General features: G+C 43.1%; 2 protein-coding genes across 6 annotated transcripts in view; one reads left to right on the top strand and one right to left on the bottom strand.

Annotated features, from left to right (window-relative positions):
- Nucleotides 1–457: 457 nt before the first annotated feature.
- LOC110526618 (dipeptidase 2) lies at nucleotides 458–25,744 on the top strand. The gene is made up of 11 exons (XM_021607736.2): nucleotides 458–671; nucleotides 7,486–7,631; nucleotides 8,038–8,164; nucleotides 8,359–8,488; nucleotides 11,867–12,008; nucleotides 16,534–16,603; nucleotides 17,408–17,584; nucleotides 21,387–21,471; nucleotides 23,266–23,341; nucleotides 23,536–23,671; nucleotides 23,980–25,744. The coding sequence occupies exons 2-11, from the start codon at nucleotides 7,489–7,491 to the stop codon at nucleotides 24,202–24,204; spliced, it is 1,311 nt and encodes a 436-aa protein (XP_021463411.2). The 5' UTR covers nucleotides 458–671; nucleotides 7,486–7,488; the 3' UTR covers nucleotides 24,205–25,744.
- LOC110526617 (solute carrier family 12 member 4) overlaps nucleotides 25,230–26,684 on the bottom strand; it is a 73,981-nt gene continuing 72,526 nt past the window's right edge. For 4 of the 5 annotated variants that reach the window (XM_036980998.1, XM_021607733.2, XM_021607734.2 and 1 more), the window contains exon 24: nucleotides 25,230–26,638. In XM_036980998.1, coding sequence (XP_036836893.1) covers nucleotides 26,547–26,638 — 92 coding nt within the window. In that variant the 3' untranslated portion in view covers nucleotides 25,230–26,546. The remainder of the gene's footprint in view (nucleotides 26,639–26,684) is intronic. The other variant, XM_036980997.1, reaches the window with a different exon arrangement.

The following is a 26,684-nucleotide window of genomic DNA, read 5'->3' as shown; positions in this document are numbered from 1 at the left end:
GGCAATCCTTAGTTGAAATAATAACAAAGCGGTCGCCCCCCTCTGTTCCGGTAAAAAGCTCAAGGATGGGCCTAGATAAATGTAACCACTCTCAAATGCATAGACATAGCTGTGGATGCAATATATGAACCTTATAGTTTTAAGCATGTTTTGAGGCTATACAGTGTTTGTTTACGTTTACAAGGTTTACCAACATTGGAGAAAAGCACGTTTATATTTTGGGTTCTGATGGGGTATGACAGTTGAATTAAACTCATGAAGCATAAATTCTATATTATTTAAAAAATCAATGGGTACATATTAATTTATATATCCAAAAATGTATGTGGCAACTGCAGATTGTGCCTTTAAAGGGCTGGCTTCCTGGACACAGCTGGACAAAAAAACATGACCAATGGGGATTTCCATTGAAATCATTTTTATTTCTAGATCTAGGTTTAGGCTAATCTATCTCTGGGAAACTGGCCCATAGTGTTCTTAGTTAGATTGGACAGTAGATGGCACTAATCCCATCTCTATGACCACACTGCGTAATGTACTCGATCTATTATATACGTTACAGTACGATGTATTTCAGTTACTCACGTAGCCTACATCTGGGCGGAGGGAGCTAGAAAGTTCGCATTATTGAATTGTGATGTTCGGATTTAGCTGATCGAACAACTTGCACTGTGAGTTTTGTTTTTCTAAAAATACTTTACTGTTTAAATAATTATGTTGGCTAGATTTACTGAATTATTATGTTTTTTTTAAATAGAATTTCCGTAATTTATAGGCCTATTTGCATCATATTTTTAGTTACGTGATGTTTTTGTTCACTCGTTAAAACTGTTAAACCCATTAACTGTAAAAGTTACTTTAAATGTTATGTTCAAATTTAAACGAACTACAATTTTTAACGATTAATGAAGCCTTCATAAACCCTTTATAAAGCCAATAGGCCTATAGATGCTTATGAAACCATCACTAAAGCGAAAGTCAGCAGAATAAATAATAACTAAGCCGTCATCCCGCCTATGTTGCAGTAAAAAACTGAGGGATACAGCTGGAGAAATGTAACCACTCTCTTATTCATAGACAGAGCTATGTATGCAAGGACTGACCATCCATAATAACATTATATTTAAACAATAAGGCACGAGGGGTGTGCGGCTAAGGGCTGTTTTTAAGCACAAGACAATGCAGAGTGCCGTGGTGTATTGGCCATATACCACAAACCCTGAGGTGCCTTATTGCTATTACAAACTGGTTATCAACGTAATTAGAGCAGTAAAAATAAGTGTTTTGTCATAGCCGTTTTGTCATACCCATATGACAAAAATAAGTGTTTTGTCATACCCGTGTCTGGTATACCACGGCTGTCAGCAAATCAGCATTCAGGGCTTGAACCACCCAGTTCATCATGTAGTTTTAATCATGTTTTGAGTGTTTGTTCACATTTACTTTATTTACAAACATTGGAGTACAACAGGCTTATATTTTGGATTCTGATGGGGTACGACAGTTGAACTAAACTCATGAGGCATTCTATACATTTTATTCTTCAAGAATCAATCTGTACATATTGTAAAATCTATTGGTCGCTAAATCCAGAGAAAATACAGACCATGTAAAGAACTGTTGGTCACTAAATCCATAATGGGCTCCCGAGTGGCGCAGCGGTCGAAGGCACTGCCTCGTCACTACAGACCCTGGTTTGATTCCAGGCCGTATCGCAACCGGCCGTGATTGGGAGTCCCATAGGGAGCGGCACACAATTGGCCAAGCGTCGTTCGGGTCTGGCCGGGGTAGGCCATCATTGTAAATAAGAATTTGTTCTTAACTGACTTGCCTAGTTGAATAAATGTTACATAAAAAATAAAAATCTGTCTAGACCAAGAAAAAACGGTTGGCTGGTATGCCCTCACCCATCTGAGCGGTTGGCTGTGAATGCCCTCACCCGTCTGAGCGGTCGGCTGTGAATGCCCTCACCCGTCTGAGCGGTCGGCTGTGAATGCCCTCACACGTCTGAGCGGTCGGCTGTGAATGCCCTCACCCGTCTGAGCGGTCGGCTGTGAATGCCCTCACCCGTCTGAGCGGTTGGCTGTGAATGCCCTCACCCGTCTGAGCGGTCAGCTGTAAATGCCCTCACCCGTCTGAGCGGTTGGCTGTGAATGCCCTCACCCGTCTGAGCAGTCGGCTGTGAATGCCCTCACCCGTCTGAGCGGTCGGCTGTGAATGCCCTCACCCGTCTGAGCGGTCGGCTGTGAATGCCCTCACCCGTCTGAGCGGTTGGCTGTGAATGCCCTCACGCGTCTGAGCGGTCGGCTGTGAATGCCCTCACCCGTCTGAGCGTTCGGCTGTGAATGCCCTCTCCCGTCTGAGCGGTTGGCTGTGAATGCCCATCTGTTGAGTTAGGGCATTCACAGCCGACCGCTCAGACGGGTGAGGGCATTCACAGCGTCTGAGCAGTCGGCTGTGAATGCCCTCACCCGTCTGAGCGGTCGGCTGTGAATGCCCTCACCCGTCTGAGCGGTCGGCTGTGAATGCCCTCACCCGTCTTAGCGGTCGGCTGTGAATGCCCTCACCCGTCTGAGCGGTCGGCTGTGAATGCCCTCACCCGTCTGAGCGGTCGGCTGTGAATGCCCTCACCCGTCTGAGCGGTCGGCTGTGAATGCCCTCACCCGTCTTAGCGGTCGGCTGTGAATGCCCTCACCCGTCTGAGCGGTCGGCTGTGAATGCCCTAACTCTGGTTTGGTTCTGTCCTCTATAGTGCTGTCCAGTTAGAACCTGATGTTGAGGCCCATCACAGTACTCTTGACAGTCACCACCATACACACACACGCAGACACATCTGTTTCCATTTGAAGAGGTTTATATGGATTTGGTAATCTGATTGACGTGGGATCTTATTGTTGTGGTTCTATAAGCCAAAGATTTTCACACATGTTAACAGTATTAGTTAAGGATTATAACTATACACTATACCTATATGTACATAAATAAATGGAAATGGCATTACACTTACAACATGTCTATAAAGGGCTATAAACACAGTATCAATATAAACATGAACTTAAACATTCTCCTCTTGGAGAGAGAGAGAAACCAGTTACTTGGCACAACATTCAGACATTCCTGTTGCCGTCGACAATACAAAGCTCTCCAAAACATGCGTCTTCTCCCTTCGGATGATGATAACAGTCTGATCTGAGTGGGTGGGTACGGTGTTCAGAGTCCAGATGCACATTTCCAAGAGCTCTGATTGGTTGGGAATGGCAGGGCTATGATGGGTGAGGGATAACGAAGGTAGGCTGAGCAGCCAAACTAACGGGACTGAAGGGAAACTGAAGGGACTGTGCGGTGAAGTTAGGTAGAGAGGCGAGGAGCAGGACGGCCTTTTTACGCATACTATTAATTTGTAAAAATAAAATGTATGTAGCCTGTGCTGATTGCCCCTTTAAGCAAATTTCATACTTCATAATTAGTAGCAAAGGATCACATTTGCCAAAGCCCTGGATTTATATATAGGCCGAGACCTTTCATATCACACGTTATACAGTATTACTTTGTTTATAAATTATGTCAAGCTTATTAAGGCTTTATGAATGCCATATAAGCAGAATTGCGCCGGAGGAAATGGTCGCCATTTTATGGGCTCTAACTTATTTTTTACATAATGTTTCTGCCACTGTCTCTTATGACCCCCGAAAAGAGCTTCTGGATATCAGGACAGCAATTACTCACCTCGTACTGGACAAAGATTTTTTCTTTAAGGAGTCGGACGCCAGTGATTTACTTCAGACACTGGACAAGTCCCAAATCCCCATCATTTGCATGAAGAAGAGACAGATATCGGTGACATAAGTCGTGGTGCCTTGTAAGAATTCGACTGCAAGTGGGTAATCCGCCTCTACCATCAGTCCTATTAGCCAACGTGCAATCATAGGATAATAAAATGGATGAGCTCCGATCAAGACTAACCTACCAATGGGACGTTAAAAACTGTAATATCTTATGTTTCATCGAGTTGTGGCTGAATGATGACATGTATAACATACAGGTGGCTGGGTTTTCCGTGCATCGGCAAGATAGAACAGCTGCCTCCGGTAAGGCAAGGAGTGACGGTCTGTGTCAATATGTAAATAACAGCTGGTGCACGAAATCTAATATTAAGGAAGACTTGAGGTTTTGCTCGCCTGAGGTAGAGTATCTCACACTATTTACCAAGAGAGTTTTTCGTAGCTGTCTATTTACCACCACAAACTGAAGCTGACACTAAGACCACACTCAACGAGCTGTATAAGGCCATAATAAAACAAGACAATTCTCATCCAGAGGCGGCGCTCCTAGTGGCTGGGGACTTTAATGCAGGGAAACTTAAATCTGTTTTACCTCATTTCTACCAGCATGTTACATGTGTAACCAGAGGGAAAAAAACTCTAGACCACCTTTACTCCACACACAAGGATGCGTACAAAGCTCTCCCTATCCCTCCATTTGGCAAATCTGACCATAACTCTATCCTCTAGATTCCTGCTAACAAGCAAAAACTAAAGCAGGAACTACCTGTGACTCGCTCAATACGGAAGTTGTCAGATGACGTAGATGCTAAGCTACAGGACTGTTTTGCTAGGACAGAATGAAATATGTTCCGGGATTCTTCCAATGGCATTGAGGAGTACACAACATCAGTCACTGGATTCATAAATAAGTGCATCGATGATGTCGTCCTAACAGTGACCGTTTGTACATACCCCATCCAGAAGCCATGGATTACAGGCAACATCCGCACTGAGTTGCCGCTTTCAAGGAGTGGGACTCTAACCCGGACGCTTATAAGAAATCCCGCTATGCCCTCTAACAAACCATCAAACAGGCAAAGTGTCAATACAGGACTAAGATTGAATTGTCCTACACCATCTCCGTCACTCGTCGGATGTGGCAGGGCTTGCAAACTATTATGGACTACAAAGGGAAGCACAGCTGCGAGCTTCCCAGTGACACAAGCCTACCAGATGAGCTAAATGACTTCTATGCTTGCTTCGAGGCAAGCAACACCGAATCATGCATGAGAGCACCAGCTGTTCTGGATGACTGTGGGATCATGGTCTCAGGAGCCGATGTGAGTAAGACCTTTAAACAGGTCAACATTCACAAGGCTGCAGGGCCAGACAGATTACCCGGACGTGTACTCAGAGCATGCACTGACAAACTGGCAAGTGTCTTCACTGATATTTTCAACCTTTCCGTGACCAAGTCTGTAATACCATTATGTTTCAAGGAGACCACCATAGTCCCTGTGCCCAAGAACACAAAGGTAACCTTCCTAAATGACTAATGGCCCGTAACACTCATGTCTGTAGCCATGAAGTGCTTTGAAAGAATGGTCATGGATCACATGAACACCACTATCCCAGAAACCCTAGACCCACTCCAATTTGCATACCACCCCAACAGATCCACAGATGACTCAATTTCTATTGCTATCCACACTGCCCTTTCCCACATGGACAAAAGGAACACCTACGTGAGAATGCTATTCATTGACTACAGCTCAGCATTCAACACCATAGTGCCCTCAAAGCTCATCACTAAGCTATGGACCCTGGGACTAAACACCTTCCTCTGCAACTGGATCCTGGACTTCCTGAGGGTAGGTAACAACACATCTGCCACGCTGATCCTCAACACTGGGCCCCACAAGGGTGTGTGCTCAGTCCCCTCCTGTTCTCCCTGATCATGCATGACTGCATGGCCAAGCACAACTCCAACACCATCATTAAGATTGCCAACGACACAACAGTGGTGGTCACCAACAACGATGAGACATCTTGAGAGCATCCTGACTGGTAACATCACTGCCTGGTATGGCAACTGTTCTGCCTCCGACCGCAAGGCACTACAGAGGGTAGTGTGTGCGGCCCAGACCATCACTGGGGCCAAGCTTCCTGCCATCCATGACCTCTATACCAGGTGGAGTCAGAGTAAGGCCCTAAAAATTGCCAAAGACTCCAGCCACCCAAGTCATAGACTGTTCTCTCTATACCACGGCAAGCAGTACAGGAGCACCAATCTAGGTCCAAAAGACTTCTTACAGCTTCCACCCCCAAGCCATAAGACTCCTGAACAGCTAATCAAATGGCTATCCGGACTATTTGCATTTTTACGCTGCTGCTACTCTCTGTTTGTTATCTATGCATAGTTACTTTACCTCTACCTACATGTACAGTACCAGTCAAAAGTTTGGACACACCTATTCATTCCAGGGGTTTTCATCATTTTTAATATTTTCTACTTTGCACAATAATAGTGCAGACATCAAAACTATGAAATAACACATATGGAATCATGTAGTAACCAAAAAAGTGTTAAACAATTCTAAATATATTTGAGATTTGAGATTCTTCAAAGTAGCCACCCTTTGCCTTGGTGACAGCTTTGCACACTCTTAGAATGTCTTTGTGAGACGCAGAGTAGGTGAACAGATGATCTTTACATGTGTGGTTCCCACCGTGAAGCATTAAGAAGGAGGTGTGATGGTGTGGGGGTGCTTTGCTGGTGACACTGTCAGTGATTTATTTATAATTCAAGGCACACTTAACCAGCATGGCTACCACAGCATTCTGCAGCGATACACCATCCCATCTGGTTTGCGCTTAGTGGGGCTATCATTTGTTTTTCAACAGGACAATGACCCAACACACCTCCAGGCAGTGTAAGGGCTATTTGACCAAGAAGGAGAGGGGTGAAGTGCTGCATCAGATGACCTGGCCTCCACAATCACCCAATCTCAACCCAATTGAGGTTTGGGATGAGTTGGACCGCAGAGTGAAGGAAAAGCAACAAGTACTAAGCATATGTGGGAACTCCTTCAAGACTGTTGGAAAAGCATTCCAGGTGAAGCTGGTTGAGAGAATGCCAAGAGTGTGCAAAGCTGTCATAAAGGCTGTCATAAAGGTGGTTACTTTGAAGAATCTGAAATCTAAAATAAATTTGGATTTGTTTAACACTTTGGATACTACATGATTCCATATGTGTTATTTCATAGTTTTGATGTCTTCACTGTTATTCTACAATGTAGAAAATAGTAAAAATAAAGAAAGACCCTTGAATGCGTAGGTGTGTCCAAACTTTTGACTGGTACTGTATATATTACCTCAATTACCTTGACTAACCTGTGCCCCCACACATTGACTCTGTACCGGAATCCCTTGTATATAGCCTCACTACTGTTATTTTATTGTTGCTCTTCAATTATTTGTAATTTTTCTATTTTCTAACAACAACAAAAATATTCTTAAACTGCATTGTTGTTTTAGGGCTTGTAAGTAAGCATTTCACTGTAAGGTCTACTACACCTGTTGTATTCGGCACATGTGACTAATACAATTGGATTTGATTTGATAAAGAGTTTATACATTGTAGTTTGTTTAAAGTGGTACCAAAAGTTAAAAGTACTGGACTAATTGAAGTTACCACGTCTTAAAATAATTTTATTTATAGAATATGATATCGTGGATACTCCATGGAGGTGATTTTCTAAACCTGGGGACGAACTTGATGCTGTGTTTTCTCTGTGGGATGACATCGGGAGATCCTACAACAGGAAGTGCATTTGGCTTGATGACAAAATATCCTTTGATTGATGGGTAAGTAAACAGAGGAAAGTTGTCTTAGTTATTCTATTCCTAAAATAGAGACAAGTTTATCCTACAGTATCCCTTATTATTGGTTGATGATATATTTGTCTGTGCATAGATACATAGACCTTTTTTGCCATACCATATGCATGCAGCCTAAAATATTAATAGCTCATGGATTTTCAACAGTAAACTTTTGGAACTTCACCACCAAGTATCCAGAACAAGTGCGGTTCCAAATACAAATACTTATCATCCCATACTGAGTAATTCAGTATGTAACTCGCCCACACACACGTGGTACTGTATGGAGCTGTCGCTTTAGAAATTTGATACATAAAAATGTCTCCCTCCGGCTCCACCTTGAGTCCCTCGCCTCTATTACATCTGACTGCCTCATCTCTCTCTCTCCTAGACATAATGACCTAGCTTTGATGCTGAGGATTCTCCACGACAACAGACTGAGTCAGGTTGACCTGCACAACATCAGCAAAGTGGCCACGGACATCAACAGACTCACAACAGGACATGTCGGCGCTCAGGTAGGTTAATATATGGTTAATAGTAGCCTAAGTGTGTGTGTGTGCGTGTGTATGCGTGTGCATGTTTGTGTGAGTGTGTATGTGTGTCCGTGCATGTGCACACTGAGTTGTACTAAAGCCATAATACCCTTCTAACTCAAGTGTTGCTCTCTGACCCCCTGCTTTGTCTCTGCCCCATCCCATGCTCTGATCAGGTGTTTGCAGCCTACGTGTTGTGTGGCGCCCAGGCGAAGGATGCTGTGAGGCTCACACTGGAACAGATAGACGTGATCAACCGTATGTGTACAGAGAACCCAGAACTGGAGCTAGTTACATCTGCTGAAGGTATGATTCAGCCACGGGCTGATATTTTTTGGTGAGAATGGTCGTTGGCCGGTAACATAATTATAATAATTTGTACACTGTAAATGGACCACAAATAGGCCCAATAAGAGATATCATTTGAAAATAACAATAGTTTCATACTTTGATTACATTGAGACATGATCATGTTTCTTTTTTTAGTTGTGAGAATACTTGGGTTAGTTATTATATATTCTTTCTGAATTCCTGGGGATTTTAGTATTTGTTCTCCCTAAAAAAAACTAAAAGTGTACGTACAGTGCCTTGCGAAAGTATTTGGCCCCCTTGAACTTTGCGACCTTTTGCCACATTTCAGGCTTCAAACATAAAGATATAAAACTGTATGTTTTTGTGAAGAATCAACAACAAGTGGGACACAATCATGAAGTGGAACGACATTTATTGGATATTTCAAACTTTTTTAACAAATCAAAAACTGAAAAATTGGGCGTGCAAAATTATTCAGCCCCTTTACTTTCAGTGCAGCAAACTCTCTCCAGAAGTTCAGTGAGGATCTCTGAATGATCCAATGTTGACCTAAATGACTAATGATGATAAATACAATCCACCTGTGTGTAATCAAGTCTCCGTATAAATGCACCTGCACTGTGATAGTCTCAGAGGTCCGTTAAAAGCGCAGAGAGCATCATGAAGAACAAGGAACACACCAGGCAGGTCCGAGATACTGTTGTGAAGAAGTTTAAAGCCTGATTTGGATACAAAAATATTTCCCAAGCTTTAAACATCCCAAGGAGCACTGTGCAAGCGATAATATTGAAATGGAAGGAGTTTCAGACCACTGCAAATCTACCAAGACCTGGCTGTCCCTCTAAACTTTCAGCTCATACAAGGAGAAGACTGATCAGAGATGCAGCCAAGAGGCCCATGATCACTCTGGATGAACTGCAGAGATCTACAGCTGAGGTGGGAGACTCTGTCCATAGGACAACAATCAGTCGTATATTGCACAAATCTGGCCTTTATGGAAGAGTGGCAAGAAGAAAGCCATTTCTTAAAGATATCCATAAAAAGTGTTGTTTAACGTTTGCCACAAGCCACCTGGGAGACACACCAAACATGTGGAAGAAGGTGCTCTGGTCAGATGAAACCAAAATTGAACTTTTTGGCAACATTGCAAAACGTTATGTTTGGCGTAAAAGCAACACAGCTGAACACACCATCCCCACTGTCAAACATGGTGGTGGCAGCATCATGGTTTGGGCCTGCTTTTCTTCAGCAGGGACAGGGAAGATGGTTAAAATTGATGGGAAGATGGATGGAGCCAAATACAGGACCATTCTGGAAGACCTGATGGAGTCTGCAAAAGACCTGAGACTGGGACGGAGATTTGTCTTCCAACAAGACAATGATCCAAAACATAAAGCAAAATCTACAATGGAATGGTTAAAAAATAAACATATCCAGGTGTTAGAATGGCCAAGTCAAAGTCCAGACCTGAATCCAATCGAGAATCTGTGGAAAGAACTGAAAACTGCTGTTCACAAATGCTCTCCATGCAACCTCACTGAGCTCGAGCTGTTTTGCAAGGAGGAATGGGAAAAAATGTCAGTCTCTCGATGTGCAAAACTGATAGACATACCCCAAGCGACTTACAGCTGTAATGGCAGTAAAAGGTGGCGCTACAAAGTATTAACTTAAGGGGGCTGAATAATTTTGCACACCCAATTTTTCAGTTTTTGATTTGTTAAAAAAGTTTGAAATATCCAATAAATGTTGTTCCACTTCATGATTGTGTCCCACTTGTTGTTGATTCTTCACAAAAAAATACAGTTTTATATCTTTATGTTTGAAGCCTGAAATGTGGCAAAAGGTCGCAAAGTTCAAGGGGACCGAATACTTTCGCAAGGCACTGTATGTGAATGTGTGTGGTTTCGTGTGTGAATGTCAGTGTAGTGTGTGTAAGTGAGTGTATGCTGTATATAGTGTATACAGTATATAGTCTAGCGAGTGTGTATAGAGTCAGTGCAAGATAGAGTCAATACAGATAGTCCAGGGATAGTCCAGGGTAACCATTTAAGGAACTATTTAGCAGCCTTATGGCTTGGGGGTAGAAGCTGTTCTGTAGCCTGTTGTTCTGAGTGCCCATGCTCTGGTACCGTTTGCAGGGCGGTGGCAGAGAAAACAGTCTATGTCTTGGGTGGCTAAAGTCTTTAGCAATTTCTGGGAATTTCCTATGACACTGCCTGATATAGAGGTCCTGGATGGCAGGCAGCTCGGGCCAAGTGATGTACTGGGCCGTCCGCACCACCCTCTGTGGCGATTTGCCATACCATACCAAGTGATAATGCAGCCAGTCAAGATGCTCTCAATGGTGCAGCTGTAGAACTTGTTTGAGGATCCGAGGGCACATGCCAAATCTTTTCAGTGTGTGTGGACCATGTTAAGTCCATAGTGATGTGAATGCCAAGGAACTTGAAGCTCCCAACCTGCTCCACTACAGCCCCAACGATGTGGATGGGGGCGTGCTCTCCCCCTTTTTCCTGTAGTCCACGATCAGTTCCTTACTGACATTGAGGGAGAGGCTGTTGTCTCTGATCTCATCCTAGTAGGATTTCTCATTGCTGTCGGTAATCAGGCCTACCACCATCGCGTTGTCAGCTAACTTGATGAAGGTTTTGGAGTCGTGCGTGGCCACGCAGTCGTGGGTGAACAGGGAGTACAGGAGTGGACTAATCACACAACCCTGAGGGGCCCCTGTGTTGAGGGTCAGCATGGCGGAGGTGTTGTTGCCTACCCTCACCACCTCGGGGTGGCCTGTCAGGAAGTCCAGGATCCAGTTGCAGAAGGAGGTGTTCAGTCCCAGGGTCCCGAGCTTTGTGATGAGCTTGGAGGGGACTATGGTGTTGAACACTGAGCTGTAGTCTATGAACAGTATTCTCTCATAGTGATTTCCCCTCTTGTCCAGGTGGGAGAGAGCAGTGTGAAGTTTAATTGAGATTGCATCATCTGTTGGAGTGGGTCCAGGATGTCTGGGATGATGGTGGTGATGTGTGTCATGACCAGCCTTTCAATGCACTTCGTAAATACAGATGCGAGTGGTACTGGACGATAGTCATTTAGGCAGGTTACCTTGTAGTTCTTAGGAACAGGAATAATGGTGGGCAGCTTCAAACATGTTGGGCTTACAGACTGGGCAAGGAGACACTTGCCAGCTGGTCTTCTGGCCTGTAATTTACGCTCTCTGAAGTAATTTGATGAGTTTTCCAAATGGATCTTTCCACCAGCATATGGAAATGCGTGGATGTGTAAGTGGGTTGATGCCTGGTAAAAACATATTTCTGCCCAATTTACAGCAGTATGATGATGATGATGTGTGTGTATCGTGTGTGTATTCAACAGGACTAAATGACACTAAGAGGATAGCATGTCTGATCAGCATTGAGGGAGGTCATTCTATAGACAGCAGCCTGCCAACCCTGCGTATGTTTTACCAGCTGGGGGTTCGCTCCATGGCCCTCACACACACCTGCAACACGCCTTGGTGAGCACATGCACACATGCACACACACACGCACACACACACACACATGCACGCACACACACACACACACACACACACACACTTATGACCTCCTCGCAGTCATCAAACGAGCAAAAGGACAATATAGGAATAAGGTGGAATCATCTTAAACAGGCTCCGAATACCACCGAATACCAACAGGCTCCGAATACCACCGAATACCAACAGGCTCCGAATACCACCGAATACCAACAGGCTCCGAATACCACCGAATACCAACAGGCTCCGAATACCACCGAATACCAACAGGCTCAGAATACCACCGAATACCAACAGGCTCCGAATACCACCGAATACCAACAGGCTCCGAATACCACCGAATACCAACAGGCTCCGAATACCACCGAATACCAACAGGCTCCGAATACCACCGAATACCAACAGGCTCCGAATACCACCGAATACCAACAGGCTCCGAATACCACCGAATACCAACAGGCTCCGAATACCACCGAATACCAACAGGCTCCGAATACCACCGAATACCAACAGGCTCCGAATACCATCGAGGCTCCGCCGGCAGACATATTCACAGTCATTTCCAACCTCTCCTTGTCCCAGTCTGTAATTCCCACGTTTTGAGATGACCACAATCCTCCCTGTTCCTAAGAACTCTAAGGCTTCATGCTACAATGATTACCGCCTTGTAGCATTCACTTCTGAAATCATAAAGTGCTTTGAGAGACTGTTTATTGCACACATTATCTCTACCATCCCAGCCACCCTAGACCCACTCCGATTTGTATACCGCCCAAACAAATCCATAGATGATGCAATCTCTATTGCTCTCCACACTGCCCTCACCTACCTAGATAAGAGGAATACCTATGTGAGAATGCTGTTCATTGACTACAGCTCAGCGTTCAATCTCATCAATCTCACCAATCTCACCACCAAGCATAAGACTCTGGGTCTGAAAACCTCCTTCTGCAACTGGATCCTGGTCTTCCTGACGGGCCGACCCCAGTTGGTGAGGATAGACAACATCACCTCCAGTACGCTGACCCTCAACACAGGGGCCCCACAGGGGTGTGTGCTTAGTCCCCTCCTTTGCTTCCTGTTCACCCACAACTGTGTGACCACGCACGACTCCAACACAACAGTGGTAGGCCTTCACCCCGGCGGTGATGAGTCAACCTACAGGGAGGAGGTCAGTGACCTGGCAGTGTGGTGCCGGAGCAACAACCTCTCCCTCAACGCCAGCAAGACCAAGGAGCTGATCGAGGACTGCAGGAAACGGGGGGTGAGCACGCCGCCATCCACATCAACGTTGCGGCAGTGGAGCAGGTAGACAGCTTGAAGTTCCTTAGTGTCCAAATCACTAAAGTCTTAAAATGGTCCAAACACACACGCACAGTCGTGAAGACGGCGTGACAGTGCCTTTTCCCCCTCAGGAGGTTGAAAAAGTTTGGCATGGGCCATCAAATCCTGAAAGATTCTACAGCTCTACCATTGAGAGCATATTGACTAGTTGCATCATTGCTTGGTGTGGCAATAGCACCGCACTCGATCGCATGGCACTACAGAGGGTTTAGGCAGAAAGCCCAGTGCATCACTGGGGCCGAGCTCCCTGCCATCCAGGACCTCTATTTCAGGCAGTATGAAAAGAAGACCCAGAAAATTGTCTAAGACCCCAACCACCCAAGCCATAGACTATTTTCTCTGCTACCGCATGGTAAGAGGTACCGGTGCATCAAGTCTGACACCAACAGGCTCTTGAACAGCTTCTATCCCCAAGCGATACAACTGATAAATAGCTACACGGACTGAGTTTACCTTGTATCTTTATTTACCTTTTATTTCAATATTTGCCCTCTCACAGAGTGCTACACACTCACACACACTGTCACTCCAACACACACACAAACACTCACTCCTTAATTTGCTCACTAACACATACATACAGTTGAAGTCGGAAGTTTACATACACTTAGGTTGGAGTCATTAAAACCCATTTTTCAACCACTCCACAAATGTGTCGTGGCAGAATCAGAATTATTTAGGTAACATTTATAAATAAAATGCTTTATTTATTTTATTTTATGCTTATGTGAGATATGTCATTAGAATGTCTATTATTGGATAATACTGTTGGCCGGTTGCAGTTATCTGTTCTCTGTCAGGGTTCAGTTACTTGGGCCGCAGAGAGGGGAGAGGTCAAGCTTGTCTTCATATGTTAACATATCTTTTAAACCATGTGAAGGGGTGATCGAGGGGGAACAAATTATCTCTTGGCTCCACAATGTCTGTGTGCCAGTCACTGTGTCTCCAGAATGGGAGTGTCAGTTAAAGCTTGGTCGCAAATGGGTCTTCCAAATGGACAATGACCCCAAGCATACTTCCAAAGTTGTGGCAAAATGGCTTAGGGACAACAAAGTCAAGATATTGGAGTGGCCACCACATAGCCCTGACCACAATCCTATAGAACATCTGTGGGCAGAACTGAACAAGAGTGTGTGAGCAAGGAGGCCTACAAACCTGACTCAGTTACACCAGCTCTGTCAGGAGGAATGGGACAAAATTCAAATTTATTTACATAGCCTTCGTACATCAGCTGATATCTCAAAGTGCTGTACAGAAACCCAGCCTAAAACCCCAAACAGCAAGCAATGCAGGTGTAGAAGCACGGTGGCTAGGAAAAACTCCCTAGAAAGGCCAAAACCTGGGAAGAAACCTAGAGAGGAACCAGGCTATGTGGGGTGGCCAGTCCTCTTCTGGCTGTGCCGGGTGGAGATTATAACAGAACATGGCCAAGATGTTCAAATGTTCATAAATGACCAGCATGGTCCAATAATAATAAGGCAGAACAGTTGAAACTGGAGCAGCAGCACGGCCAGGTGGACTGGGGACAGCAAGGAGTCATCATGTCAGGTAGTCCTGAGGCATGGTCCTAGGGCTCAGGTCCTCCGAGAGAGAGAGAGAAAGAGAGAATTAGAGAGAGCACACTTAAATTCACACAGGACACCGAATAGGACAGGAGAAGTACTCCAGATGTAACAAACTGACCCTAGCCCCCCGACACATAAACTACTGCAGCATAAATACTGGAGGCTGAGACAGGAGGGGTCAGGAGACACTGTGGCCCCATCCGAGGACACCCCCGAACAGGGCCAAACAGGAAGGATATAACCCCACCCACTTTGCCAAAGCACAGCCCCCACACCACTAGAGGGATATCTTCAACCACCAACTTACCATCCTGAGACAAGGCTGAGTATAGCCCACAAAGATCTCCGCCACGGCACAACCCAAGGGGGGGGGGGGATGATCACATCAGTGACTCAACCCACTCAGGTGACGCACCCCTCCCAGGGACGGTATGAGAGAGCCCCAGTAAGCCAGTGACTCAGCCCCTGTAATAGGGTTAGAGGCAGAGAATCCCAGTGGAAAGAGGGGAACCGGCCAGGCAGAGACAGCAAGGGCGGTTCGTTGCTCCAGAGCCTTTCCGTTCACCTTCCCACTCCTGGGCCAGACTACACTCAATCATATGACCCACTGAAGAGATGAGTCTTCAGTAAAGACTTAAAGGTTGAGACCGAGTTTGCGTCTCTGACATGGGTAGGCAGACCGTTCCATAAAAATTGAGCTCTATAGGAGAAAGCCCTGCCTCCAGCTGTTTGCTTAGAAATTCTAGGGACAATTAGGAGGCCTGCGTCTTGTGACCGTAGCGTACGTGTAGGTATGTACGGCAGGACCAAATCAGAGAGATAGGTAGGAGCAAGCCCATGTTATGTTCCAAAATTCACCCAACTTATTGTGGGAAGCTTGTGGAAGGCTACCCGAAACGTTTGACCCAAGTTAAACAATTTAAAGGCAATGCTACCAAATACTAAGTGAGTGTATGTAAACTTCTGACCCACTGGGAATGTGATGAAATAAATAAAAGCTGAAATAAATCATTCTCTCTACTATTATTCTGACATTTCACATTCTTAAAATAAAGTGGTGATCCTAACTGACCTAAGACAGGGAATTTTTACTAGGATTAAATGTCAGGAATGGTAAAAAACTGAGTTTAAATGTATTTGGCTAAGGTGTATGTAAACTTCAAACTTCAACTGTATATACTGACTCTACACACCTGCACACTCACTCACATGAAAGCTGCTGCTACTCTGTTTATCTTATATCCTGTTGCCTAGCTCCCTTACCCCTATACATATCTACCTTCATCACTCCAGTATCCCTGCACATGGAATATGGTATTGGATATGACTTTTTAAGTATTTCTTGTACAGTATGCTTACTTATTTACTTTATTGTGTATTTCGTATTTCTTCTTATTTCTTGTGTTTTTTTGTTGTTGTAATACATTGTTATTGATTATTGCATTGTTGGGTTTTGAGTTTGCAAGAAAGGCATTTCACTGTACTTGTGCATGTGATATTAAAACTTAGACTCATGCACAATATTTGTTATATTTTGGTTTGACATCATAGTTTCTTGCTACTGGGCTGAAAAACACAGTCGTTTTTTATTGCTTCAGGGCTGAGTCCTCCTCAACAATTTATGATGTCTATCAAAGAGAAAATGACAGCCTAACAGACTTCGGTAAGGTAAGGTCAACCTTTAACACTAAGTCTGTGTTCAAGCCAATACTTGTAGCCTACGCTGGTCACTTCAGGCGTAATGACATTTCGGTACACTTATGTCTTCAGGGACACCTGAAGTCAACAAGCTGGAGAGGTTAGAACGCAGGGGCGGTCCCTTCAGGCCTCCTACATACTTTTACACAGACGAGTTATATTTGCATGATTGACATGATTTATTATTCATCATTGGCTCCTGCATGTGATGGACCAATACCTCACGAGGCTTCCTCTCTCCAAGTTGAGACCTTGAAACTGAAATACCTGAAATAACTGAAACAGTCAGAGTAATGTTCTGGGTGTACTGCCAAGTTGCTTATTAGTGATAGAGAGGATTCCTCCATACACGTTCAGTCAGTCACTCGCATGAACCCATCCAAATGGTTATTAGAAAAGCAGCATTGATTTGATACACAAACATAACATTTTCCTTCACAGTCTCTAGGAGTTGTACACAAACATTCTTGATCCTTGACGATTTTTAGGGAGCTGTGTAAGACTGATGTGATCCTCAGTCGCAACTGAGCGTTTTACTGTTTGTAGTGTTTACTGTTTGTAGTGTTTACTGTTTGTAGATAAGTGGCGCAGTGTTGTATGTTTGTCAGCAGATATGCACAATGACGTACATAGAGCACGTAATATATAATTACTGGGAAACTTCACAGCAAGTGGTAACATGCTTTTCCTGTTCTCTCTCTCTCTCTCTCTCTCTCTCTCTCTCTCTCTCCCTCTCTCTGTCTTTCCCTCTCTCTCTGTCTTTCTCTCTCTCAGGATGTGGTGAAGGAGATGAACAGATTGGGGATGATAGTAGACCTGTCCCATAGTTCCTGGGCCACAGCCAGGGCAGTACTGCAGATCTCTAAGACTCCAGTTATTTTCAGCCACTCCTCAGCCCATGCCGTGTGTAACCACAGCCGCAATGTTCCTGATGACCTGCTCCGCGAACTGGTGAGACCCCTGGCAAGAACTTTCTGTCTCTGTCTGTCTCTCTCTTTCTCTCTCTCTCTAACACTCCTCCATCACTCCCCCCTTTCAACCACCATCGGCACGGTCACTCATTGTGGGTGGCCTGTGTTTACTCCTTATCAGGAGAGTCTTTTGGAATTATATTTTGACGATGTGTCCTTTCTGCAATGTTTCTTTAATCCACTTGTCCTTTATGTGCATTTCCTGTTTTGCAGTGCCTTCAGAAAGTGTTCACACCCCTTGACTTATTCCACATTTTGTTGTGTTACAGCCTGAATTCAAATGGATTAAATATACAGTATGAGTCAAAGGTTTGCACACACCTACTCATTCCAGGGTTTTTCTTCATTTTTACTATTTTCTACATTATAGAATAATAGTGAATACATCAAAACTATGAAATAACACATTTGGAATCATGTAGTAACCAAAAAAGTGTTAAACAAATCAACATATATTTAATATTTGAGATTCTTCAAAGTTGCCAACCTTTGCCTTGATGACAGCTTTGCACACTCTTGGCATTCTATCAATCAGCTTCATGAGGTAGTAACCTGGAATGCATTTCAATTAACTGGTGTGTCTTACATTTCTGGAATTTCTTCCTTCTTAATGCGTTTGAGCAAATCAGTTGTGTTGTGACAAGGTAGGGGTGGTGTTACGCACTTCTAGGAGTAGTGGGTGCGGAGTCAGGTGCACAGAGCAGGGGGTAAAGGACAATCGTGTTTATTCCGGCACAGAAAACGGTCACACCAAAACACCAGGCGCATACAAATGACCGGCCCAAAAACAGGATCCAAACAGTCCGGAGAAAACAAGAAAATAGCACAACTACAAAAATGAACAGAGGAACAAGCCCTCACAAACACAGGTGGACATAACCGTCTTAAATAGCCCTAACCAAAACCTAAACAAGAAACAGGTGTAACCAATAAGACAAAACTAACAGAAAAGGAAAAGTGGATCGGTGGCAGCTAATAGACCGGTGACAACGACCGCCGAGCGCCGCCCGAACAGCAAGAGGAGCCACCTTCGGTGGGAGTCGTGACAGGTGGTTTACAAAAGATAAGCCTATTTGGTAAAAGACCAAGTCCATATATGGCAAAAACAGCTCAAATAAGCAAAGAGAAACACCAGTCCATCATTAATTTAAGACATGAAGGTCAGTCAATACAGAAAATGTCAAGAACTTTGAACATTTCTTCAAGTGCAATCGCAAAATCCACCAAGGGCTATGATGAAACTGGCTCTCTTGAGGACCGCCACAGGAAAGGAAGACTCAGAGTTACCTTCGCTGCAGAGGATAAGTTCATTAGAGTTACCAGCCTCAGAAATTGTATCCCAAATAAATGCTTCACAGAGTTCAAGTAACATACAATCTCAACAGCAACTGTTCAGAGGAGACTGCGTGAATCAGGCATTCATGGTCAAATTTCTGCAAAGAAACCACTACTAAAGGACACCAATAAGAAGAAGAGACTTGCTTGTGCCAAGAAACACGATCGATGGACATTAGACCGGTGGAAATCTGTCCTTTAGTCTGATGAGTCCAAATTTGAGAGTTTTGGTTCCAACCGCTATGTCTATGTGAGACGCACAGTAGGTGAACGGATGATCTCTACATGTGTGGTTCCCTCCGTGAAGCATGGAGGAGGAGGTGTGATGGTGTAGGGGTGCTTTTCTGATGACACTGTCAGTGATTTATTTATAATTCAAGGCACACTTAACCAGCATGGCTATCAAAACATTCTGCAGCGACACGCTATCCCATCTGCTTTGCGCTTAGTGGGACTATAATTTGTTTTTCAACAGGACAATGACCCAACACACCTCCTGGCTGTGTAAGGAGAATGATGGAATGCAGCATCAGATGACCTGGCCTCCACAATCATCCGACCTCAACCCAATTGAGATGGTATGGGATGAGTTGGACCGCAGAGGGAAGGAAAAGCAGCCAGGAGCCAACAAGTGTTCAGCATATGTGAGAACTCCTTCAAGACTGTTGGAAAAGCATTCCAGGTGAAGCTGGTTCAGAGAATGCCAAGAGTGTGCAAAGCTGTCATCAAGGCAAAGGCTGGATTTGTTTAACACTTTTTGGGTTACTACATGATTTTTTTCATAATTTTGTCGTCTTAACTGTTATTCCACAATGTAGAAATAGTAAAAATAAAGAAAAACCCTTGAATGAGTAGGTGTCCAAACTCTTGACTGGTACTGTATATTTTTTCCATCTACACACAATAACCCATTAAGACAAAGTGAAAAACATGTTTTTAGAAATGTTTGCTAATTTATTGAAACTGAAATCCAGAAATATCTAATTTACAAAAGTATTTACACTCCTGAATCAATACATTTTTGAATCACCTTTGGCAGCGATTACAGATGCAAGTCTTTCTCGGTAAGAGCTTTGCACACCTGGATTGTAAAATATTTGCACATTATTATTTTCTAAATTCTTCAAACTCTGTCAAGTTGGTTGTTGATCATTGCTAGACAGCCCTTTTCAAGTTTTGCCATAGATTTTCAAGACGATTTAAGTCAACACTGTAACCAGACTACTCAGGAACATTCAATGTCGTCTTGGTAAGAAACTCCAGTGTATATTTTGGCCTTGTGTTTTAGTTTATTGTCCTGCTGAAAGGTGAATTTGTCTCCCAATGTCTGTTGAAAAGCCGACTGAACCGAGGTTTCCTCTAGGACTTTGCCTGTGCTTAGCTCTATTCCATTTATTTTTATTTAAAAAAACTCCCTAGTCCTTGCCGATGACAAGCATACCCATAACATGAGGCTACCACCATGCTTGAAAATATGAAGAGTGGTACTAAGTGATGTGTTGTTTTAGATTTGCCCCAAACATAATGCTTTGTATTCTTTGCCACATTTTTTTTGCTGTTTTAGTTCAGTGCCTTACTGCAAACAGGATGCATGTTTTGGAATATTTGTATTCTATACATGCTTCCTTCTTTTCACTCTGTCACATAGGTTAGTATTGTGGAATAACTACAATGTTGTTGATCCATCCTCAGTTTTCTCCTATCACAACCATTCAACTCTGTAACTGTTTTAAAGTGACCATTGGCCTCATGGTGAAATCCCTAGGTGGTTTCCTTCCTCTCCGGCAACTGAGTTAGGAAGGACGCAAATTACAGATGCAAGTATCTTTGTAGTGACTGGGTGTATTGATACACCATCCAATGTGTAATTAATAACTTCAGCATGCTCAAAGGGCTATTTAATGTCTGCCATTAAAAATAAACTATTTACCAATAGATGTCCTTCTTTGCGAGGCATTGTGATTGAATCTGTGTTTGAAATTCACAGCTCGACTGAGGGACCTTACAATTATCTGTATGTGTTGTACAGAGATGAAATAGTAATTAAAAAAATAATGCTAAACACAATTTTTGCAATCCGAGTGAGTCCATGCAACTCAAAATGTGATTTATTAAGCACATTTTTACTCCTGAAATGATTTAGGCTTGCCATAATAAAAGGGGTTGAATACTTATTGACTCAAGACATTTCAGCTTGTCATTTTTTATTAATTTGTAAAAATGTCTAAAAACATAATTCACTTTGACATTATGGAGTATTTTATGTAGGCCAGTGAAACAAAATCTCAATTTAATCCATTTTAAATTTGGGCTGTAACACAACAAAATGCAGAAACCGTCAAGGGGTGTGAATACATTCTGAAGGCACTGTATCTACATGGCTGGAAGGTCACTGGAAGTGTGGAATGTTTTTTTAATGTTCTCTTCTGGGTGTGTTGTTGTTTCAGAAGGAGAACGGAGGACTCATCATGGTTAATCTGCACAGTGGGTTTGTGGCTTGCCATGGCCAAGCCAATATCTCCATTGTGGCTGGTGAGCAGTTGCCTTTGATTAGTGTTTATTGGCATCAAACAATTAAGCGCAAAATTGGCTGCCTTGTTATCAATCAAGACCTGTTTAGAAGACCAGTATCAAGAACATCAATAACATGTGTACACATGATTTATCTTATGATTATCTTACAGTGCCTTGCGAAAGTATTCGGCCCCCTTGAACTTTGCGACCTTTTGCCACATTTCAGGCTTCAAACATAAAGATATAAAACTGTATTTTTTTTGTGAAGAATCAACAACAAGTGGGACACAATCATGAAGTGGAACGACATTTATTGGATATTTCAAACTTTTTTAACAAATCAAAAACTGAAAAATTGGGCGTGCAAAATTATTCAGCCCACTTAAGTTAATACTTTGTAGCGCCACCTTTTGCTGCGATTACAGCTGTATGTCGCTTGGGGTATGTCTCTATCAGTTTTGCACATCGAGAGACTGACATTTTTTCCCATTCCTCCTTGCAAAACAGCTCGAGCTCAGTGAGGTTGGATGGAGAGCATTTGTGAACAGCAGTTTTCAGTTCTTTCCACAGATTCTCGATTGGATTCAGGTCTGGACTTTGACTTGGCCATTCTAACACCTGGATATGTTTATTTTTGAACCATTCCATTGTAGATTTTGCTTTATGTTTTGGATCATTGTCTTGTTGGAAGACAAATCTCCGTCCCAGTCTCAGGTCTTTTGCAGACTCCATCAGGTTTTCTTCCAGAATGGTCCTGTATTTGGCTCCATCCATCTTCCCATCAATTTTAACCATCTTCCCTGTCCCTGCTGAAGAAAAGCAGGCCCAAACCATGATGCTGCCACCACCATGTTTGACAGTGGGGATGGTGTGTTCAGCTGTGTTGCTTTTACGCCAAACATAATGTTTTGCATTGTTGTCAAAAAGTTCCATTTTGGTTTCATCTGACCAGAGCACCTTCTTCCACATGTTTGGTGTGTCTCCCAGGTGGCTTGTGGCAAACTTTAAACAACACTTCTTATGGATATCTTTAAGAAATGGCTTTCTTCTTGCCACTCTTCCATAAAGGCCAGATTTGTGCAATATACGACTGATTGTTGTCCTATGGACAGAGTCTCCCACCTCAGCTGTAGATCTCTGCAGTTCATCCAGAGTGATCATGGGCCTCTTGGCTGCATCTCTGATCAGTCTTCTCCTTGTATGAGCTGAAAGTTTAGAGGGACGGCCAGGTCTTGGTAGATTTGCAGTGGTCTGATACTCCTTCCATTTCAATATTATCGCTTGCACAGTGCTCCTTGGGATGTTTAAATCTTGGGAAATCTTTTTGTATCCAAATCCGGCTTTAAACTTCTTCACAACAGTATCTCGGACCTGCCTGGTGTGTTCCTTGTTCTTCATGATGCTCTCTGCACTTTTAACGGACCTCTGAGACTATTACAGTGCAGGTGCATTTATACGGAGACTTGATTACACACAGGTGGATTGTATTTAACATCATTAGTCATTTAGGTCAACATTGGATCATTCAGAGATCCTCACTGAACTTCTGGAGAGAGTTTGCTGCACTGAAAGTAAAGGGGCTGAATAATTTTGCACGCCCAATTTTTCAGTTTTTGATTTGTTAAAAAAGTTTGAAATATCCAATAAATGTCATTCCACTTCATGATTGTGTCCCACTTGTTGTTGATTCTTCACAAAAAAATACAGTTTTATATCTTTATGTTTGAAGCCTGAAATGTGGCAAAAGGTCGCAAAGTTCAAGGGGGCCGTTCAAGGCACTGTATCTTCTGATATTCCTCTTACTTTTTGCAGACCATTTTACCCACATTAGGAAGGTGGTTGGATCTCAGTCAATAGGAATAGGAGGGGACTTTGATGGAGCTTCTAAGTAAGAACCTTTACCTCAGAGTAACAGCAGCACATTCAGCGTTGGTTCATTAATACAGCCATGTTATGCTCCAGCTTGAATGCTATCAGAATGACTAACTTTTTTGTAAGCAGACTGGTAACAGATAGCAGCTGCATTTTAAGTGGCCTGAGGGTTTGAGTAATACATAGCCTGTTATGTTCTACTGTCTGAAGGTTTCCTCTTGGATTAGAGGATGTGTCCAAGTATCCCGCTCTGATCCAGGAGCTGCTGAAGAGACACTGGACAGAGAACGAGTTGTCCGGGGTCCTCAGACACAACTTCCTACGTGTGTTCAAGGAGGTCGAGAAAGTGAGTGCTAAATGAACAAAAGCTCTGTGTTTTTGCTCGTTATAAAGGCTCAATGCTACAGTGTGAGTATTGTATCAAAGCCATCAAAACACCTGCAGTAGTAACATCAAAGGAATGAATGGAATGAAAGGCATCTCTGTCTGGGACTGAATGTCCATCTGAGTACTTTGTGGTATGAAGGGAACTGAGAACTGGAAAAAGAGCCGTGTATAGTGCATGGAAAATCCCACTTGTTTTTTCTTGTTCAGTAGAGTCACTGTCACAGCATCATAACACAGTGTAAACTTCTCTCTCCCTCCCTCCCCCAGGAGCGTGACAGGCAGAAAGCGAAAGGAACTCTCCCCAGTGAAGCTCAGATCGACTTGACTGGGGTTCAGAACCCCTGCAGACTGGTACTCAGGCGACCTGACCACCAGACGACAAAGATGGAACAGATGTACTCCAAGGGCCACAGTGAACTGGTGGTCCCCAGGAGTCTGGTCTGGACCATGGTTATACTAATCTCCTGCCTCTGTGTCCTGATGGACCATTAAGACTATAATATGGCCTGGATTCAATCAGATCCAGCGGTAACCCACATTGACCGATATCCTGATAGCGGATGTTTTGGCAGTATTGGAGGTGTAGCTGCAGTGTGAACTGACAAATAAGTGTGTGGCTGCTCTTTTGTCTCACCAACCACTCCCTTCCTTATTATCCCTACACATTAGATGTTCAAAACGACAATAGAAAGTGCAGGCTCTATCGACAATAGATATTATGAAATGCATGTTTTCATGTTAATATGGATGGCGGGATTTGTCAGTCTATGTAGACAATAGACCATTACGCATTAGAGTGTTTGAACTTGTAATGTGGCTACATGAACTTCTAATGCGGCTGCATGGGATTTGTCGGATATAAAGTCGGTGTGGTTTAATTTCATTCAATGACAGAGTCTGCATAATGTAACATAAGTAGTAGCTCTAACGCAGTTCCACCTTCAACACTGGCAAAACAACCGGATGTCGGCTAGCACGGATCTGATAGAATTTAGCCCTTAGTGTTACTAAACTAGCAGTGCTTGACTTGCGCAGGAGCCCACTGGAACTGTGTACCGGCACCTCAAATTCTCTACTGCTTGAGCTCGTTTTACTCTTATGGAATATTAGCTCAAAAGTATAGTGGAGCTCCTGCACCTAAATATAAACAGTACTTGCACCCAAAATGAGTACCGGAACCTATTTAGTAGTACTACTAGTGTTGTATTACAATACACTATCCACTACAAACATGTTTCTCCGACAGTGACAAGCTTTAACGTGTTTACTGTGTCACTTGCTTACATGTGATCTTTCCTACAAAGATCTTTATCTCATTTTTAGTTTTGGTCATTTTGACCTTGAAGGAGTTGTATATTTACACAAAGCTCTGCACACACTTGATACTATATTACATTGAGTTTAATGTAAAAATCACTTTTAACTTTTTTTTTTACATATCTCATTCTAAAAATATCTCTGTGTTATGTTTGTTTAATGATACGATCAAGGCCACAAGGTCATACTGAGGCCTTTACAAACTATCTTTATTTCTCTGAGGACACCAGAGACACCATCAGACAAACTTGAGTTTCACAATGAAACTATTTCATAGAAAGTGACGATTTCATCTTAAAATTAACATTAATGTAACATTTCCTCACAAGGGTGTACAGTGAAACAGTATGTAACATGTTAATATACTGTAATGCCTCCTACAGTCATCTCAGGAATGTTGCATTCTGTATTCATAGGTTATATCGTATTTATTTTGCCTTTCTCTTAAGTAAATAATTATTTGTGTTTTCTGTTTTTCTACCATCTTATTTTATGAACACATTGATATATCTGAAGTCAAGATGATTCATTTTCCTATTCAACTAGAATTGAACTATGATTTTATTGCTAAGTTCAGATAAATACTCTTCGCCTTTACAGCTCTTGCAGTCTACAGGAAAGAAAAGGAAATGTGTGCATATGCTACTCTGTTCAGTTGCCCCTGTAAGTCGTCTTCATACCTATAATAAAGACTTTTGTACAGAAATAGTAGATTCAATGTAATGTATAATTGTCAATTATTTAAAACCTCTTCTCTTTCAACAATTACAAATAATAATCCAGTAAAATTATGTTTCGATACAATCTCTGGAACCACATTTACAAGCCCTCTCTGTGCCATCTGTTGAAATACCCCAACGGGCATTTTATTATCTACAATACGAAAAATCTTATCCTCATCGGGGGAAGGTTGAGAAAATAAATAAGAAAATAAATACAAAAGTTACTATTCCACCAACCATAAAAAGGTTGTGAAAAAAGAACTCAAATTGGCACTCTACACAGATGCCTTCATAAGGACCACCCAAGACTGTGCTATCTGGCAAGCTAATCCTTGATGAGGGAAAGCCCACCATAACTTATTTTCTGCAAACAACACAAATACTGACTCAGTCGAACATAGAACATTCATGTTTGATGGATGTATGTGTAAAAGTAGCAGTTGTTAATGGTCTCCTATTGCAGAAATAGGTTTGTGAATGACCCAAGCTTTAGTTGCCTTGGCAATAAGGGATTCATGAGGGAATTATAGCATGTAATCTATAAAAGCTACTGTCCTCATGGAAGGCAATACATTCCGCAGAAATGCCAGACAAATTATTATTGCTTTCTGTGGTCCTCAAATTCCACAATAAAAGTCCTCTTAATTCCATCATTAATTGGCGCAGTTTGTATGTACTGTATGTTGAGGATCGGCTGGATGCTGCTGCCGGTGCTGCAGTGCCCCCGGTGATCGGGGTGGAATGTCTCCTGTCGAGGCAGTGTCGTGACCTGTGACCCGAGTGGTTTCTGATAGGTCAGGAGTAGATAGTGATGACCTCTCGTCCTCCTCCTCTCACCAGCAGCACTCTCTCCAGACCTTCCGTCAGCACCTCCAGAAACTCCATATCTGGGCCAGAGTTAAGCACTGTTATAACCAGCAAATCTGCATCACT

This window comes from Oncorhynchus mykiss, chromosome 6, assembly GCF_013265735.2.
Source record: "Oncorhynchus mykiss isolate Arlee chromosome 6, USDA_OmykA_1.1, whole genome shotgun sequence".
Classification (NCBI taxonomy): Eukaryota; Metazoa; Chordata; class Actinopteri; order Salmoniformes; family Salmonidae; genus Oncorhynchus; species Oncorhynchus mykiss.
The sequence above is the reverse complement of the archived record's forward strand: the minus strand, read 5'-3'. Positions and strand labels throughout refer to the sequence as shown.

What these genes read in the sequence shown, in the direction of transcription:
- LOC110526618 (XM_021607736.2), top strand. Translation starts at nt 7,489, where the DNA reads ATGATATCGTGGATACTCCATGGAGGTGATTTTCTAAACCTGGGGACG. An exon ending in GCTAGTTACATCTGCTGAAG is followed by an intron (nt 8,489 to 11,866) that starts GTATGATTCAGC and finishes TGTATTCAACAG; the next exon opens with GACTAAATGACACTAAGAGG. An exon ending in CACACCTGCAACACGCCTTG is followed by an intron (nt 12,009 to 16,533) that starts GTGAGCACATGC and finishes TTATTGCTTCAG; the next exon opens with GGCTGAGTCCTCCTCAACAA.